The following is a 19,051-nucleotide window of genomic DNA, read 5'->3' as shown; positions in this document are numbered from 1 at the left end:
CAAATCTTACTGTGATGGACCTTAAATCCATCTGCTCAGCATCCATCCTCTCCCCTAGAAGAACTCCTCTGCAGGGCCTGCCTTATCCATCCCTATTATCCCTACCCCGTACGGCAGGTATAGCCCATTACTTGGTAAGTACTTAGTAAATGTGAGCTGACTGCATTGCTCTAGGGTTGTCACAGGTCCCATCCCACAATGCACCAATGCCTTAAAACAGCCAAATCTGTTGGCAAAACACCGAGAAGGTGGGCTACACCTCCCCTGGTCAGTTCTGTATCACATCAAAACAGCCATGAGGAAAGCACACACTTCCAAACTGTCCACAGCTATACAATCTGCTGCACAAATTCCATATTGACAGAAATGAAACAGAATCTCTGGTTAAAATCTGGCAAGCAGCAGGAATTCACTCAGAGAAGAAATATACTTTGGAACACTTTGTTTCCATCAGACTCTCATAAGCCAGGATGCATGAGCAAGATTTTCTTACCACGGATGACAAGTGTGATGAGCCAACAAAAGGTAAAAGCAGAAGAAATATCAACCAATCCTTATTTATAAATATGATTTACTTCCCTTTTGCTTCCACAGGCCAACCTCCCACATTAACTGCTCACAGAGACATGTGACATTCCAAGGAGAAATTACAGCATAAACAAAACAGCAAACTTCAACAGTGCTTTTGAAATACACAAATATAAAGTATTTTCACATATATTAACAAATTTCATTTCATCAGGTCAGTATAATTATTACCAATTTATAGATAAAGAAGCTTAAATTTAGAAATATTCCTTTAAACTGGACACGGTGACGTATACCTATAATTCCAGCTACTTGGAAGGCGACAGCAAGTTCAAGGCCAGCCTTAGAAACTCAGGGAGTCCCTGTCTCACAACAGAAAGGGAAAAAAAAGTCAAACAAAACAGAAACAGGTTGGGAGGTGCAGCTCAGTAGTAGAATACTTGTCTAGCATGTGCGAGGCCCTAGGTTTAATCTCCAATATGAAGGAAGGAAAGAAGGAAGGGAGGACGAAAAGTAGGAAGGAGGGAGAGAGGAAATGGAGGGAGAAAGAAAAAGATTCCTTTAAGTGGGAGAGCTACACTTCAGGTTATTTTGGCTGATTCCAAGATTCAAGTTCTTTCCCTGAGAAAGAAAAGCCACCTAAATGCAATTCTATTCCCCTTACAACGGAAAAAATATATATCATTCTATCCCATCACATCATTACCTGAGCAAGTCAGCATGACACCTAGGTACTGACAGTCAATAGGCAGATATGGGAAATGAGAACATTATATATGTTCTACCTTTTTATTTGTATTGTACATACAGTTTCAGATTTAGGAAATAGAAAAGAAAAAAACCATTACATTAAATATAGATAATATCTATATATGTATGTATATCTATGTATCTAGATACACAGATATTTAGATATATCAAGAAGATGTAGATGTAGATAAATAGTATGCATCACGCATGATAGCACATGTCTGTAATTCTGTGTACTTGGGAGGCTGTGGCAGAAAAATTACATTCAAGGTCTGCTTTGGCAGCTTAAGAAGACCCTGTCTCAAAATTTAAAAAAGGACCAGAGATATAGCTCAGTGGTAGAGGACTTGCCCACAAACTATCACCAAACATGTAAATGTATTATATTTAAAAATATACATGTATATATCGAATGCAGTATGCCCATAGTCTGGATTGTGCCTGTGTGAACGGAAGTGATGGCACCTTTGCTATGCTTTGTGATGCTGTACTGTCCACCTCCAAAGGACACACATACAGCCTAGGACCAAACTAGCCCTCACTTCTTATGGCCAAATACCTCATCCACTCTTAGGGCTTTGTGTACAAAGCACACAAGGGCTGTTTCTACAACCTGCGTTTGCTATAAATGACTGCCCAATAAAATAAAAACTAATGATTAACTTTTACTCCCTGGAAGTCACTGAATAAGAAAAAGACATTTCCTAAATAGCCACTGCATAAAGGGAACTTACTTTTCCCAACCTCTCCAAAGAAACTTTAAAATTATTTGCCATTACTACGAGTTAGTCTTGGAGCAAACATAAATACATGACAATGAAGAGGTCAGTTCCTGGGTAGAAATGTTTACTAAACATGTAGACTATTTTGGGTCAAAACTTTCCCCGAGAATGTCTGCTTCTAGCCAGCCTTTGCTCTGGAGCATCTAGAGTGTGGATAGTGACTGAACTCCCCCACTCTATGTATCTAGAATTGGTATTATTGTAGGATAAATGATTACACACCAGGTTCTTTGCTAAGCATTGCAGATATACAGGCCATTAGAGAAGAAAGGGAAATAAATTAAAATGTCAAAGATAAATAGGAGTTAAGCTGCAACTCTACAGCTATGAAAAACTGCAGAGCTCAAATCCAAAATGGAAGCCTAAAAAGGTGAATCTGTTTTCTCTACAGGTTGATTTAAATGACCACAGTTGCTAAATAGAACTTTTAATAGATTCATGCCTGAAAAAAAAAAAAAAAAAAAAAAAGATTCATGCCTAAAGAAACAACAATTGGAGTTTGGAGTTTAAAGTGCTCTAAGGATGAGAAACCATTATAAAAGCCCTAGACTTCTGCTTCGCACCTTGAAGAACTATAGCATCAATCAGAAACAGACTAGTCAGTCCTCACAAGGACTGAAAATCAGCTTCAGATCATCTCAATTGCCAGGGATATAGCTCAGTGGCACAAGTGCCTGCCTGGCAAGTGCAAGGTCCTGTGTTCGATTCCTGGTACCAAAAAAACAAACAAACAAACAAAAAAAAAGATCATCTCAATTACTAACTGGATTAACCTAACATGAAACAACTTTCTGGAGAAAGATCATTACTTAGATTATTACTCAGATCATAAATAATCTATATAATTTTTGACATAGAATGTCTAGTATTGAATCAAAAATAGGCATGTGAGAAAACAAGATATGACAAAAAATGAAGAACAAAAGAAACACAAAACAGGAGAGTCAGGTGGTTATTATCAGATATACACATTAAAATAGATCCCCTCCTCTCAAAAATCCTCAGTGAAACAGCACTACACACCTAACCAGAGCAGCTCAAATTAAAAAAACTGACAATACCAAGTGTTCACAAGAACAGTCTTTGTTCTTTATCTTCAGCTAAAAGAGAGGTAAATAAGCTGTTAACACATCTTAAATCTAAGTGTTAAGTACATATGAATCTGTTATACATTCTTTTCTGTACTCTTTCATTTTTGTGACATTTCACAATTAAATTTTTAAAAAAGAAGAAAAAAGCATGGCTAGAAGAGAGATAAGCAAGGATAAATCATTTTAACCTTCAGAAATCATATTCAAGAGTTTATTCTTCGGACAATATGAAGCCACTCAAGGATCTTAAACAGGGAAGTGATAACATTAGGTCTGTTTCATATCAAGGTCATTCTAGTTGTAAAGTAGAATGAAGGCATGGACCCCAGTGAGGAGGTTGATATTCTAATTCAAATGAAAGATGATAACTTGTCTGCTAGAAATGTAGAAAAGTTGTAAAGATCTGAATGATTAAGTGAGTTTTCCTTGGACTTGACTTTAGTTTTCAAATGGGTTGAATTTTAACCCAATCAAATCAGGAAGCAAGTGAGGCCTCTGTGACAAAGATAAATCTAAAATGAGAACAATTTCAGTAGAGCAAAGGCAGTATCGAGGGCAGAGCTTAGGGGTGGTGAAATGAAAAATGTGATTTTTTTCTGTAAATCCTTAGAAGAACACAAGCAGTTATAAAACTGAAAGCTAAAAAGCACTGAGCTCAACAGCAGATGGTCAGAGAGATACATTCACAATGCGCCAGAATTCTGTAGCCCTGTGCACACCCTTCCAAACATGCAGATGCTTTTGTCAGAGAACGAAAAAAATTCTATTTCTGATTCTGACAGCAAATGCCAAGTCATATCTTGCCAGGAGGGAATGGCAACCGCAAACTCACCGAGAATTTCACAACCTTATTCTCATTTGGAAAGACAGGTTGTCTTTGACCGCTACGTCCATCAGCCCTGCCAGAAAGTAAAGGAAAATGAGGGGGATAGACAGTTTCTGAAAAACTCAGAAAAGTAGATCTGTGTTTCTAGATTATTCATGAACAGCCCACGTGTTTTCTGTGAAGACAAATTAAGCATATCAAACAGAAACTTATCCGCACCTCCTGAAAAATGGCCTGAGGCACCGAGTCTGACAAGTTCTTCAATTACTCTGGAGTTGTTCAACCCTCCAATGAGGTAAGACCGATGAATTAATTTTATCATCTTCTGTGCCTTTGTAAAAGGTTAAAGTTTTGAATCAAGGATAGTGAGTTCCCAGTATACTTAGTTTTGGTATTATTTTTTGGTCTGTTTTATGAATCTCTAGTTTGCTAAAGATGAGATTTTTTTTACATGATACTTGTCCCCAATCTGTTTACACAACAAAAAATATTCAGAGGGTTTTTTGTTTTTTGTTTTTTTTTTTTTGGTTTTTCTCCGGTACCGGGAACCGAACTCACGACCTTGCACTTGCCAGGCAGGTGCTTTTGCTGCTGAGCTAAATCCCCAGCCCTGGTTTTTGGTTTTTTTAAGGGAGCACTTTAAACACATGCTCATTTGGCATCTCAATTTTTACATATTTTCAAAGGCAAGTTTGGTTTTATTGGCAGGGTAGTAAATTAGTTTCATTCAACATTCCTTACATACCAAAGTAAGTAAAACTTAAAGTTGCCTTCTATTCTCAACATACATGATACATTACTTAGCCTGTCACACAAGGAGGTTCAAGAAAGAATCATTCAGTAACTCAACTTCTTGACTCAAATTTTACTCAAGAGAGTATTTGCTCTTGTTTTCTCAGAATAATGCTGAATCAAAATTTCAACTGATCAAAATTCAGGCAACTAGTCACATGAAAAATATGAAAAATACCATATAGCAAATCTTAATTAACCCTAAAATATTAATGGATTTTACACATATATCACACTTTGATCAAATTTATGGCACTGAGTATCATTTCTAAAGCTATAGGTAGACCCCCCCTAATACTGATCAGTATCAGTTATTAGTATCACAACAGAGCAGCACAGAAAATGTTCACAAGGCGTGGGGTTGTAGCTCTTGCTGTAGTACAGTAGTGCTTAGCACACAGGAGGCCCTGGGTTCAGTCCCACCTGCTACAAACAATGCTCACAGGATACTCTTGCGTAACATTCCCTTGGGGAAATTGACAATTAACATCAAGAGAAACACATAAAATTCCTACTCTACTCTGCCCAGAGGACAGATGTTATCCTTTCAAGATACACACTGCAACAATGATACTCACTGGGTTGAGCATTTCTTCAACTGAATGGTAAGTAGTCCACCAGTCTGAAGTCCACTCCCACACATTCCCCACTATGTTGTATAAGCCATAGCCATTGGGAGGAAAGGCATCAACCTAAAAATAAAGAAATGAGAAATACTGTCAAACTACTCAACTTGTTTTTAAAAATCCCTTTGGTGCATAAATGCACCAAGAGCTATCATTTCAGACTACAAATATTAATTTTCATCACAACAGTTAAAATATAATTTGGCCAACATAAAAACAAAGGAGGCCCCCCCTTTTTGGCTTTGAGCTCTCAAAGGGAGTTGAGAAACGTAAGAGTTTATACTAAATGGCAAGAAAGCCAATGAAATTATTTCTAATGGAGTGACTAATACTGACTGTAAGTCAAATCTCTATTCCACTCTGTGTGTTGGTGTGCAGTTCAGTGATGTTTAGACCTTCAAAATCATTAATAGGAGTATCACGCTGGACCCAAGATAAGGCTTGTCATCAGACCTCAGCTTTGCTGGCCACACAATGTCCTTCAGCACTGAGGGACCCAATATCAATTCTCACCTCTCTACTGGCTCCCTTCAACTCACCATTTTATCTTTTCTTTTTTTAAGTACCAGGAATCAAACTTGGGACCTTGCACTTGCCAGGCAGGCACTGTGCCACTGAGCTAAATCCCGGGCCCACCACTTTATCTTTAAGTCTGTTGCTATCATTAAAAAACTTAAGGGACTTATTTTTATAAGGAAAATGTGAATTCATTACCATGTGTACCTATCATAAAGGACTTGCAGCCTCTGAAATCTGGATGTGTGAAGCAAATTATACATTCACCAAAGAATTACACCACATTTCAAAGGCAGATCAGACAGTATCACATAATATTGTCACAGACACACAAAGCAGAGTTGCTATAAAGGGCAAGAGAAAAACTTTTAACGGAACAATAGTAAATGCTAATAAATTTGCTTGTTTCCTTCCTTAAAATTTCTTCTAACCTTTTGAAATGGAAATTTTCAAACATAAAGGAAAACTTCAACTTTTGAATGAAAAAACAAGTTATCCTTGGAGGGTTTTTTCTGTTAATCTTTTGGTATATTTGTGCTTTTCCCATACTAACAGAGTACAGTTAAGAATGAATAAACTAACATTCATTTTATGTGGCTTCAGATGGTTGTGCATCTATACATGAATATAGAAGCATCTGCTGCTTAAGCAATTCCGAGCATTTCAATCAAAGTTCTGAGAAGAACTGAATCTAGATAAATTGGAAGGTTGAAAAATTCTACCACTCTGCTTGCACAAGCAGCATTCATTAGGCACCATGAGTGCTTATCCACTAGTTCATTCAGTAATTCCAAGCACAGCAACTAAAGGCATGGAGGGTTCAATGACAAAAAAGACCTCAAAGAGTTTAACAAGAAAAAAAAACCTAAAAATCCAGTGCTACAGGTCAGAATGGGATGCAAAGAAAATTCCCAGAAATTCCAAGTGTGAGAAATTTCTGGTGAAAGTTATTCTCTACAAAAGCAGAGCTGAGCAGACACTAAAACAGAGGACCGAGTTCTAAGTAGGAGAGAGTCAGAAAGGAGGAGAGGCCAAAGCGTCAGTTATTTTTTCAAGAAACTGGAAAGAGCAGAGTAGACTAACAGCTGGAAGGAAGAAGAAGAAGATACTCACTTGCTTCCAGGAGAGAAGGGAAGAGGCCAGGGGAGCAAGAGCAATTTAAAAGCAAAACAGGGGCGAAGGTTGTATGTAGCTCAGTGACAGAGCACAGTATCTGCCTAGCATGCAGATGCCCTGGGTTGGCGCCCTAGCACTACCAAGAAAAAAAGAAAAAAGAATAGAATCATTTGGAAGGCAGGAATCATTCCTTGTTCTTCTAGAAAATATAAGCACAGGTGTGCTTAAGAGTCTTCCTGAGTTCCCATCTCTATACCAACCTTTAGCAGCTAACATCTTAGGCAAGCACTATCTGAGTGCTGTTAGCCCATAAGGGGAAATAATGGTACTTACTCAAAGGCTTGAGGTGTTCCCCCTTTATATAATTTGATGCTTAAAAGAGGTAAAATCTGGAGGTCAGAATACCCTAAATTACTATATAGGTGAAAAAAAAAATTTAACTGTTCTCGGTTAAATTAACCACAAGAACCAAAGCTTCCTCCCAGTAACCTCAAAAGAAAACAAATATAACAGACAAATCCTTCTGACAGGCTTATTTTCAGGTAAACGAGCTGATACACATTATGGTAGGGCCAAAATGAACCAGATATAACTGTAGCCTAGCATAAATTCAGTTCTTTGGGCTCACAATGGTTAGAATACTTTGCTAGGTATCAAGTCACATCTAAGGTAATACAATGTATAAAAATGTCATGCAAGGGATCTATTTCACTATAGTCCATCCTGTCATTAAGTTCCTGCTTCTCTTGACCGCCTACAGCATGGTGATGTATAGCACAGTTCAGGTGAACCTAAGATGATTGTGCGTCAGCAGCCTCAATTTAAAGATAAAAAACTTCTTAAGTCTCATTCTAGACACAGGTGGGAGTCGTTTCTCTGTGGCTTGCTTGCTTTCTCCTCAGGTCTTATTTCTGAAATTGGTCCTTTTAGAGCTCCTGGTAACTGTTCTAATTATATCCTGGTAAATTCCATGACAACTTCTACAGGTAAGTTTTGAGGACATCTGTTAAACTCATCACATGTTCCAATTCTAAACATCTGGAAAGAGTCTTTATCTCATACTGAGCTTTATGTTATCTGTAAAGTATATAGACTTAACAAGAGAAAATAGGTGCTTACATCACTTATCCAGTTCATCAGAAACATATGCCATAGGATTTGTCCAAACAAGGGCCACGACGGTGGCCATCACCTGTCCTTTTGAAAGGAGCTCAACCATCTCTCAGGACCAGCTGCTCCTGCTCAAGGGCTGATCACATGGACAATTTTGCCCTTTGACTTTCAAAGTCCTCATTTAAATATTTGTTACTATGACAACTGAGATATGTTTCCACAGTTCCGCCCAGTCCCACGCTCTTGGATTCATGATCTACTGCAACTGCCTTACTTGTCATAGCTCACCATCCATGAGAGGGATCCAGGCTGCTAAAGCCCTGGAGCAATGATGGCCAACCTTTTAGAGCTTTCAATGAAAACAAACAGCCAGCTGTAGCATGTGTGTTCACAGGTTCCCCACCACTGCACTAGAGGGTCAGGTATGAGTCAGACAGTTTAGTGCCATCCACCTTCAAGGTTGGCTGCACCCACAAGGTGAAGTGTCAGATTCCTTAGCAGAGTCTGACTTTGATGGCCACTACCCTTCTATCTGTGGCAACTGAAGTCTTTTCTGGGATCTGAAAAGCAACTGCATCAGGAGCCCCCAGACATTCTGTTCATCTTGCCAAAGTGGAACATTACATACTCTCATTCCATGCCATACTCCATATCATCAAGCTGGGCTTCTCATCCATTTAAAGCCTGAGAAAAGACTGAGATGGTTCCTTCCCAAGACCTCTGATCATTTACTTTACTGACTAAAATTGTGCAACCGCAAGAGCAGCAGCTATCCTGAAGGAAACCTTGGAGGAACCAGCTACAAGATGGATTCACTAGTCTTTTGCCTCTATTAAATAATACAACCATTTCCCATGGATTTGTATGGGTTTATTCTATGCATAACTCACAAGGAATTTGATACATACATTAATCCACGCATAAACTTATTTGGGGGGCAAAGTCTCACAAAATCTATATCAAACTCAGGACCTTGCACTTGCCAGGCAGGCATTGTGCTGCTGGGTTATGTCCCCGGCTCCTTTTTTGTAATATTAACTCTACTCCAAAAACTATAATGTTTTAACTATGAAAGCTCAAATTAATTTTCAATTTTTGGTAGGTCAAGTGCTTCCCTGCTCTTCATCTTCTCCAAAAATTTCTGGATTTTTCACTTGTTTAGCTTTTCAGTTGAAATGGTATAATCATTTGGTCATATTCCAAGCAATGTATCCATATCACACTTACAAATAGATTTTGGAAGAAATATTTCTATGTGAAACAAAATGCAAACGTTAAAAAAAATCACAACTATCTGAAAGATTGTAGAAAGAAAATGTCTCTCCATAATGATAAAAGCCAGTAAAAGGCTATTTGCCCAAAAGATTTGTTTTCTCACTATGTTACAAGAAAGTGAAAATGTTTTTGCTATGACTCGAATGATGGTGTTCCCTTCCAAATTCATGCTAAAATTTAATCAACAGTATAACAGTATTAAAAAGCAGCCTTTGGGAAGTGATTAAAGGCTAATTGATGGGATTAACACCCCCTTCTAACCACATAAAGACACCATAATCACCTGCTTCAGAAAAACACAGTAAACACCAACCCTGCCAGTGTCTTGACCTTGGAATTCCCAACATCCAGAACAATGAGGAGTAAATTTGTTTGTAAATTACCTAGTTTAAAAAAAAAAATTACCTAGTCCTGGTATTTTGCAATAGCACAAATGGACAAAGACATCTTTTAAACAAGGCTTCGTTAGTACATGATTATGCCAGCAAAACAGTCCTGAGAAAGGAGCTCTTGTGCGCCGAAAAAAGGAAACATGCCACAGACATTCTAGATAACAAATTCACTATAGATCTGAAATTCTTACCAAGAAAGTTTTCTAGGTCTTGGTTATCAAGCACGTACTCAGCTATGCACAAGATACTGGGTTCATAAAATAAAAATGAATGAAAGAAACTGTCTAACCTTTCACTGCTGGGAATCTATCCTAATAAAATTCAGAGTTATAGCTCAATATTTATGTATAAAATACCCATTGCTGTACTGTTTAGTGCCCCCCAATAAAGACTTCATTTAAGTCTATAACAAACATCAGTAAATAAATTAGGATTTATTCATATGACAGGTTATTCAGTGGCTGAAAGGCCATGTATGTGGGATATACTGTTAATGACAGGTAAAATGTTCCTAATATTACATAGAGGAAAGGTAGGATTTTAAATACTGTATCCATGTGATCCAAATGCTAATTTAAAGAAGAAACATACACACCAGAAACACATATACTGGCAAATATGGTAGTCAAAAGAATGGGTTCTGGAAACAAACCAACCTGCCAGCTGTGCCACTTTTCTGCTGTGTAACACTGGGCAGGTTAGTTAACCACTGTGTGCCTCGGAATGCTCATCTAGAAAACGGGGAGAAGAGTACCTACCTTACAGACTTGAATAGGAAATACGGTAATTCATGCAAAAGATTTAGCACTATGCCTGGCACACTGCAAGCCCTTGATAACTACAGTGCTGCCTTGGCTCACAAACGTAATTCTTTCCACATGGAACAAATTCCGCAACCAGAATTATAGAAAGAATTAAATGTGTGATCCGAGATACCACTCTGTACTAGCCATTATCATCATCATCATCATCAACACAAAGAATGAATGGGACAAAATGCACCAAAATTTGAGCAAGGATTATCCCTGAGTATTAGAAAACCAAGTCAGTCTAACTTTCTCTTTTACCTTGGTCTTGTCTGTCTGAAAATTTCTATAGCATATATTACAGAGTCAAGAAGAAAAACTCATCAGAGATGAGAACACCTGATTAATTATTAGCATTTGCCCCTTGTGATACTGGGTGGGTGCAGGAAGCGGGACACGTGCTAGTCAGGAAGTGAGAGATGTCTCTCGCCCCATCTCTGCCAGTACTGTCCTTCTTGAGAAGCCTCAGTACTCACAGGTGCTGTTCCTTGGAAGCCATCTTCTCCAGTGTTGGTCACAGGGAACTCACCCTGCCAGAGGTTGGCATAATGTTGGCCTTTTGGCTGCAGTTTGTTGCCCCAGGGGAAAAGTCTGTCAGGAGAGACATAGGCATCAGGCTACCAAACAGGCACAGGCTTCTGCCTTACAGTCAAGTAGGAACACAAGGAACAACACTCACTTGTTCTGAGTAAACCTTTTTTAAATATATAAATACAGATTTTAATCAGGATTTCAAACACTTCCTTGAAACACCTCATGCCAAGCTTACAGCAAGCAACCTCAGCCTCTTCTAAGTACTCAAAGGCTTGAAATAAAGCACTTCACAAGAAAAAGGGCTTATCGAAAGCTAGGCAAGCAGGCACCACTCTGGACTTATTTGGAAGTGTGATCGGGCACCATCACACCACACTTTTTTATACAGCCTTAGCTATTTTAAGGAGCTTTTCCTAGAAGATAGGACCCAAACATGAGTTTTCTGTCTTATAGCTCTGGAAGCAGAGAAATACCACTGCTTCAGAAGATGCCTAAAATAAGAAAATGCTAAAACCAAGGCAGCCTGCCAGCAAGTTCTAAGGAGTTGTATGTAATATGGGGGGTGGTGTTGAGTAGCTAGAACTCACTTTGGGACCGCAGTGGGGGAGCCCATTTGGCTCAATACCTGGTTTTGGGGGCTATAAAGAGATCGTGACTCACTCATAAGCATCACCTAAGTAATTGCACGAGGAAGAGACAAACCTAGTAAGGACAGGGCTGTTGTTTTTAATCAACTTTCAGCCAAAGCAAGTTCCACAGGGTTTAACAAAAAAAAAAAAAAAGGTCACCGCTTCGTTGGGCAAGATGAGACCTTCCATGTACCTGTTCTGCAGGCCTCCTCGGCAGCTGTACTCCCACTCAGCTTCTGTGGGCAGCCGCTTACCCGCCCACGTGCAATAGGCAACTGCATCATTCCAGGAGACGTGGAGCACTGGATGATCCAGCCTGGGAAGGAGCGACAGCAGAGTCACAAGAGGCACCAGTAAGACAGGAAACAGGACCTGGCTCTAGGAAAGCACCCGTAATTATCCTCAGTTCGGTCAGTGACACCAGGTGGTCCTGCTCCTATATTCAAGCCCCAGCCACGCCACAGCTGATCCCTCGATCAGGGTCCCAGAATCCCAGATGGGTTGCAATTTCTCTTGAAAACAGACATGGCACATAGCTTGGATTGAATTTCCTTCTCACTCTTTTTCAAGTGAACTACACAATCCTAGCCTATTCCTCATACATCTTTGAATTACCTTAGTAAGACTTTCATTCTTTCAACAAATGCTGAGTACCTATTAGCGCCAGACACTATTTCCAGCACTGATAAGAGATGCACTTTTCCCAGAAGGCTGACTCAGTATTTGTGCATGAATTGAAAAATACATTTCAGGCTAGGGGTGTAGCTCTGTGATAGCTGACTGGGTTCAATACCCGGAACTACAAAAAAGGAAAAAAATCCTCCTTAGGTTTTTCTACCTCCCTTAGTTTGTTTTTGTCTTTTGAGAATTTTCTCTATTGTTAAATTCAGTAGAGAAGACATGAATAGGGTGCTAAAGAGGTCCAGGCCTCCTGAGGAAGCCAAAGATCTTATAACTTCCTACTTCGCTATTTCCAGCACAGAGGCTGCTAATTCAGACCTTGAAAGATTTTTAACATTTCTCAACAGGCTACATCCCTAAAGCTGAATTCCATGTACTTCCAGCTCCCTGACCATAAGGGCAGTAACCTGAAAGGTTGCTAAATATAGAGGCTTAAAATGCCATCTGAACAATGAGGTTAGGAGGGCAGTGTTCTTGGGCTACTGGGAGGCTGAGTCCTAACCCAAACCTTCCTCCATCTCCAAGGTTTAAAGTGCTACTCTATTTTTGCTTGAGATAATTACTTCCTCACCACCCTGGAGACTTGCTGACCGACTTGCTGCTCCATAGTTTTTTTAGTCAGGTGGTGGCTTCAAAGTGTGTCAATTCGGACTAACGATCACATGGACTCTATACCCAAAGGCTGGGCCTCCACAGTGGCCACCTGGCAGGACACAGCTACTTATCCACAAGACCGTCTTCTTCATCATAATGACCCACTTATGAACAGAATAAGTGGACAAACTGTAAAACATGTTGTGAGATTTGTACTAGGCCTGTCCAAAGGGGGTCTGCAAGAGGAAACTCTGACAGCCAAATAAGAAAGGAAAAATGCCATTTATTAGAGACCCTTCTATGATCTTTACAGACATTATTGCTGGCTCTTCCATCTTCATACCACTCTCTCACAGTTTGGCACTCTTGCTATGTGTTTTACAGAGGACGGTCACTGAGTTCGTTTTCAAGAGCACAGGAATCTATTTTGAATGAAACATGTTAACTGGATACTTCCAAACTCACCTGTGCTGAATAGTAGAGTCAGGCCCCTCTGGGTGTCTCCAATTGGCACCTTTAACAGGTAACCACCAGGGAGCGGCTGCAACCTTAAAGCAATCCAGAACAGGCTGTTAGCCACAGTGACTCCAGCAAAGCAATGGACTCAGTGTGTGCAGCAAAAATAAATTTAAAAATCTCACTATAGTCTTCAGTTCTATTTGGGCTACCAAATATACCTTTATCAAAACCAAAAATGTAAAGAAATCTTTAACAAAAAAGCATTAATTCCTATCATAAAGCTCCACAGTAATCAAATAAATATGTATGAAGTGGTGCATACCTCTAAGAGTTTTAGAAGATGCACTTCTTGCTAATCCTTTATACGAACAAAAGACAGGTAGTACTTCATTCAAAACTTGGGGAAACAGTTAACTTCACAATAAGTACAGGGCTGAAGGTCAACCAAGGCAGTCAGAGATCAAGATGAAACACAGAGAAAAAAATGGAGGATATTGTTAAAAGACTCCGATTCGGTTTCCAACCCAACATGGCCTGCGTGACTCTGGATGAGTTCACTACTTGTCTGGACCCTAGAAGCCCTCAGCTGTGAAATGGGATTGGATCGCCTACCTCACCTCATTCAGAATACAGAGAAGGTCAAATCAGATAACATTGAAAGTGCTCAAAAAGCTATTTCTAGGACCTTAACTCCTACTTTACAGTCCTGTCAACTGAAATAACAACACGTCTTCCTTCAGTATGTGGTTAAGAACTGAGGTTCTGCAGCCAGTCAAAACGAGATTTGAATCGTGGCTCTGCTGTACACAGTGAGCCTTGGTGACATATTTAGCCTCCCCAAGCCTGTTTTCTAATTTATAGGTACAGTAACAGCACAAGGAGGAAGTATAACATAAAGCGTTTAGAAATACACCCCTAGCAAGTTAGGCTGACTTAGGAGGCAGTCGGTAATGGAAAAGTGTCATCATGCGTGGTTTTGGGACAGTCACAAGGAAATGCATAAAAATAATCATCACTGTGCCTAATACTAACTAAAGAACACTAAGTTTACAGGCTACGCTTCTAACACAAAGGAGCGCAGGCTCCCGGTTATCCCCAGGACTACGCTACCCTCAGTCAACTGCATCTGTTAGGCAAGGCTGAGGGGAAGCGACGGGAGGCTGGGTCCCTGCTAACAACTACTGCAAACACTAAGCCTCACTCCTGTTCATTCTTTGTACTTCTCACCCTTGTTCATTCTTTTGTTGCACCCACATAATCAAATCATTCCAAGTATTTCAATCAAAATTTACTGGGAAAAGCCAAAATATTAAATATTTGAACAAAAAGATATTACGTCCAACACTACTGTGAGGTATTGTATTTTACAGAGCAGAGTGTAAAGGCCCGGCTTCTTCCTATTTCCTCTGTGGCACTGCAGGAACTAATCTGGGCATGTTCTCACTGACCAGACTGCGTGATGCTTAGGCCAGGGGCACACTCCGTGTCAAGGGGAGATGTGCACAGAAAGCTCCGGTCACCCCACTCATGTATCGGGGGAGCTTCAGTTCACTCGCCCAACCCAGCTCGACTGCTAGCACTAAGCACCACCACCAGAAGACTGGAGTTCTTAAATTTTAAAAAAAAGGCTAAAATAGAGAAAATGACAAAATGTGGCAATACGTTAACTTTTGTAAAATTTGGCTGATCCTTATGGGAAACAAAAGTGCCTTTTTTTCTCATATACTTTCATGTTCAGAAATATTTCATCATTAGTAATTAAAAAAAAAACACCATGATTTATTCACTCTATTACTAATGGCCATTTGGGCATTTCCAGTTTGGGGCTAGTATGAATAGCGCTACTTCTATGAATATTCTTCAGAGTCTGTGCACTTGGTAAACATGCACACGCACTTCCGTTCATGGTGTGGAGAGGAACGCTGGATCACAGGGTATACAGTCTCCCCGCTACAGAAGAGACAGCCAGACACAAGGTAGTGGCGGAAGCGCCCCAGGTTTCCTGCCCCTTCTTCTAAGAGGCGTTTCCAGAGAGCTGGTGTACACACAGAAGACCTGCAGGCAGCTGCTCCAGGGACCTGCCCACCCATTCATTTTTCCCATCCTTTTCACCTTAGTTCAGACTGGGTACAAATTTTTACTGAGTACCTACTATAAGCCAGGCAACTGAGCCTAATTCCTGAAGGGGAGTCTACAAATCCAAAAAACCCTCAGAGAATGATCTAAGACAGTGGGTATACTGATAGGCTTTTAATTATTTGTTTCATATACACTATTTTTCACTTCATGTTTCTTCAAAAATATCTCCAAAATTCAAATTGGTGGGTCTAGATATCATCTAACACTCATCAGTGTTACAGTTTCTGATTTCCTCCCCTCCCATTTTCTGTCATGCTGGACATCAGCTTTTCATTGTTCCCAGTGTTTCTTTTCTGAAATTTTTTACATTACTTGAGCAACCTAGCCCAAACAAACCACTAGTTTATAAGTCTTGAAGTCACAGAGCTATATGACAATCACCGATCTCAGTGATAAGCAGAGAGAAACAGAAACAACACACTGGCTAGAGCATGGGGAAAGGGACGCCACCAGCTAGTGTTTTGGTCCAAAATAGTAGGACCTAAAGCAAGTACACAAAGATGTATGCACACTATATCTATATATACTATAATACTGTTTCTGAATAAAAGTTACAAAATAACACAGTTTGATGTCCATCCACACAAAGGAATACTATACAAGTTATCAAAATCCACTGAGACATGGAAATATATACATGTTATAAAAGTAAGCACACATACAAACATATAGCACACATACTGTAAAGTAGAACTAAAAGGATATATGTTAATATCACCAGATATAAGTCTGGAAAATATATACATTTAACGGGTGAAGGATTAGGAGAGTAATACACTGATTTACTTGTTTGTGGGTGTTTTTTTTTTTGGTACTGGGAATCAAACTCAGGACCTTGTTCTTGCCAGGCAGGCCCTGTGCTGCGGAGCTATATCCCCGGCCCCTAACACACTGATTTAGAATAAGCATGTATCACTCTTACCAGGCTTTCTCACCCTCGGCACAAGGACCATTTCAGGCCACGCAGGTAAGTCCTTGTTATTGGGGAAGCTGTCCTGTACACTGCAGGGTGTTAGCAATATTTGTGACCTCTCCCCACTAGATGCCAGTTGCATCCAACACAGAAAAGAACACCAAGAACACCAATGTCTCTAAGCATTGCCAATGTTCCCTGAGAGGAGCAAATCACTGAGTGAACTATCATGATGGGGAATACTCTTCTTAAATGTTAACTGATAGCTCCTAGTAGCACAGAGGTGAAACATCTGATCCTTGAGCCAGACTGCCTGAGTCTGAACAATGGTACCAAGTTTTATAAGATACAGGATCTTGGACTCTACTGTACCTCCTTTAGACTCCAGCTTACTAACCTATGAAATGGAAATAAAAATACTACTACCCACTTCCTGTGGTTCCATGAGGATAAAGTAAGTAAATATGTGTAAAGTACTTAAAAGAAAAAAGGGAGAATTAGACAACTGTTAGCCATTATTACTGCTATTCTTTTTTGTTTTGTTTTGTTTTTTGTTTTTTGCTTCCAGTACCAGGAATCGAACCCACAACCTTGCCCTTGCCAGGTAGGCGCTTTTGCCGCTGAGCTAAATCCCCAGCCTCTATTATTGCTATTATTTCTTTTTGTTATTGCATGTTTCAGTATCCTTCAAAGAACATTTTTTTAACCCCAGCACATAGTTCTTCAGTTTAAACCCCACCCTAGCCCAGCTCACCATTTTCAGAATACTGATAGGCTGAGAAAACTGCCTGAGGGATAAGAAGCCAACAAAGACTGTGGGTCATTTTTCCAAAGAACCCTCAAGAAGAGTACAGGGGTGATTGAAATATATAGTAACGTTAAATTTTTTAAAACTTATTACAGTAAAAGACACACTGCCAAGAATGTTGGGATAAGTGTGCTCAGGCAAGGGGGAGTATTTTTAGAGTAATTAATGGCAATGTGTCCTTTACTGCCTTTTAAACAAAATACCATGTGAGCTGGGCAAAGGGAGTGTGAGGGGTACAACCTCCAAACTAGACATCTGCAAGGCAACCAAATGACTCTCCTGTCTTGTCTGTAACACAGGCCATAAGTCACCATCATAAAGGTCAAATACAGGGATAGAGTCCTCATGTGATACAAAAAGAGAATTTAAATTAGCAGAGTTACCCCACAACTAAGAAGAATTGATAAAAATCAGAGGTAGGACCTCATTCATCCTAGTCAAGTTACCATGGGAAAGCCAAGATATTTTCTGGCCAAATTTATGGCAAACCCATCCCATGTCACTGGATACCTTCTTTTTCAAAATTCACTCAATGTTTTAAAAAACTTGCTCTTAAACTCCTGGTTCTTCCTAGAAAATAAATGCTATTCTACTATGTTTGGGAAACTTTTACAAAATAAGCAACTTTTGAGAGTTACCCATTGTCAAGTTCACGGTGCATACGACATTTCTAACTCCTTTCCTTTAACAGGAACAGTCCTCTGTGTTGTTTACACAGCAGAAGCACCAACATGACTGGCATCTCTGATCAACCTCATCCTAAAAAGAGAACACACTTTTGGGAAATAGCTGTGCACCTACACATTTTCTGGTCAACCAAGACCACTTCCAAAGCTCAGCACTCCCTTATATCCAGGGAGAAAAGGACTTTCACATGACCTACTTCTAGTCACCATCTCCATAGCAACTGTCTTAGGTTTAAGTTGAAACAGCTGTACCAGCCAGCCAGAGTCCAGTTACAATGTAAATAGGATTCCTGCAAAGTATTGATGTCCCTGAGAAACAAGACTACTCCAGAGAGCCAAGACATTACTTCCTACCTCTCCCAAGGGTCATAACCAGACTTGTAGTAACAGCTGGTAAAAAAGGAAAGGGGAAGACAGCAAAGGTTCCTTTATTCCTGCCAAAGATGGTAAATTATACTTCTTATATACACACATCCCAGAATAAAATCAGCACAAGGAAAAGACAGCGGACTGTGTAATTATGCATATTCAAGTATAAAGACATCAAGTTCACAACTTTACAACTGCTCTCTTAGAAATTAAATTCACTGAGACAAGCAAATTAAAAAGATGGATGTTTCTTGAAATGTAGTATAAACATGACAGTTACCCCTATAAAAACAGCCTGAGAGAATTTTTCAGCAGACACAAGTGAACAATGAGAAATTGCAGATCTATTCAAATTCAAGAAGTATAAATAAAACTGGAGGAGAATCTAACAACTGAAAGAATCAAGTCAGAGAACACATGGTAAGTAAAAATCTCTTCAACACCGAACACAAATGTGAAAAGTTAGAAAATGAGGCTGGAATAAAAGGTAGAAACAAATTTGTCATCAAAATAGGCCGTCAAGCCTGACAGCTTATTTCAAATTAAATCCTAAATCAGGTACCTGGATGACTTAATAGACTGCACAGGGAAGAAAAATCCATGCTTTCTCATTTACGAAATTTAAG

General features: G+C 39.6%; 1 protein-coding gene across 1 annotated transcript in view; it reads right to left on the bottom strand.

The window, feature by feature from the left end:
* Sumf1 (sulfatase modifying factor 1) overlaps window positions 1–19,051 on the bottom strand; it is a gene marked incomplete at its 5' end in the record, with an annotated part of 68,878 nt that overhangs the window by 30,030 nt on the left and 19,797 nt on the right. Inside the window, 4 exon segments of the mRNA XM_005383741.2 lie at window positions 5,348–5,461; window positions 11,090–11,204; window positions 11,970–12,092; window positions 13,517–13,599. Coding sequence (XP_005383798.1) covers window positions 5,348–5,461; window positions 11,090–11,204; window positions 11,970–12,092; window positions 13,517–13,599 — 435 coding nt within the window.

The sequence above is a fragment of the Chinchilla lanigera genome, unplaced genomic scaffold (genome assembly GCF_000276665.1).
Source record: "Chinchilla lanigera isolate Chin_1 unplaced genomic scaffold, ChiLan1.0 scaffold00020, whole genome shotgun sequence".
NCBI classification, from domain to species: Eukaryota; Metazoa; Chordata; class Mammalia; order Rodentia; family Chinchillidae; genus Chinchilla; species Chinchilla lanigera.
This window is presented reverse-complemented; position numbering and strand designations above follow the sequence as displayed.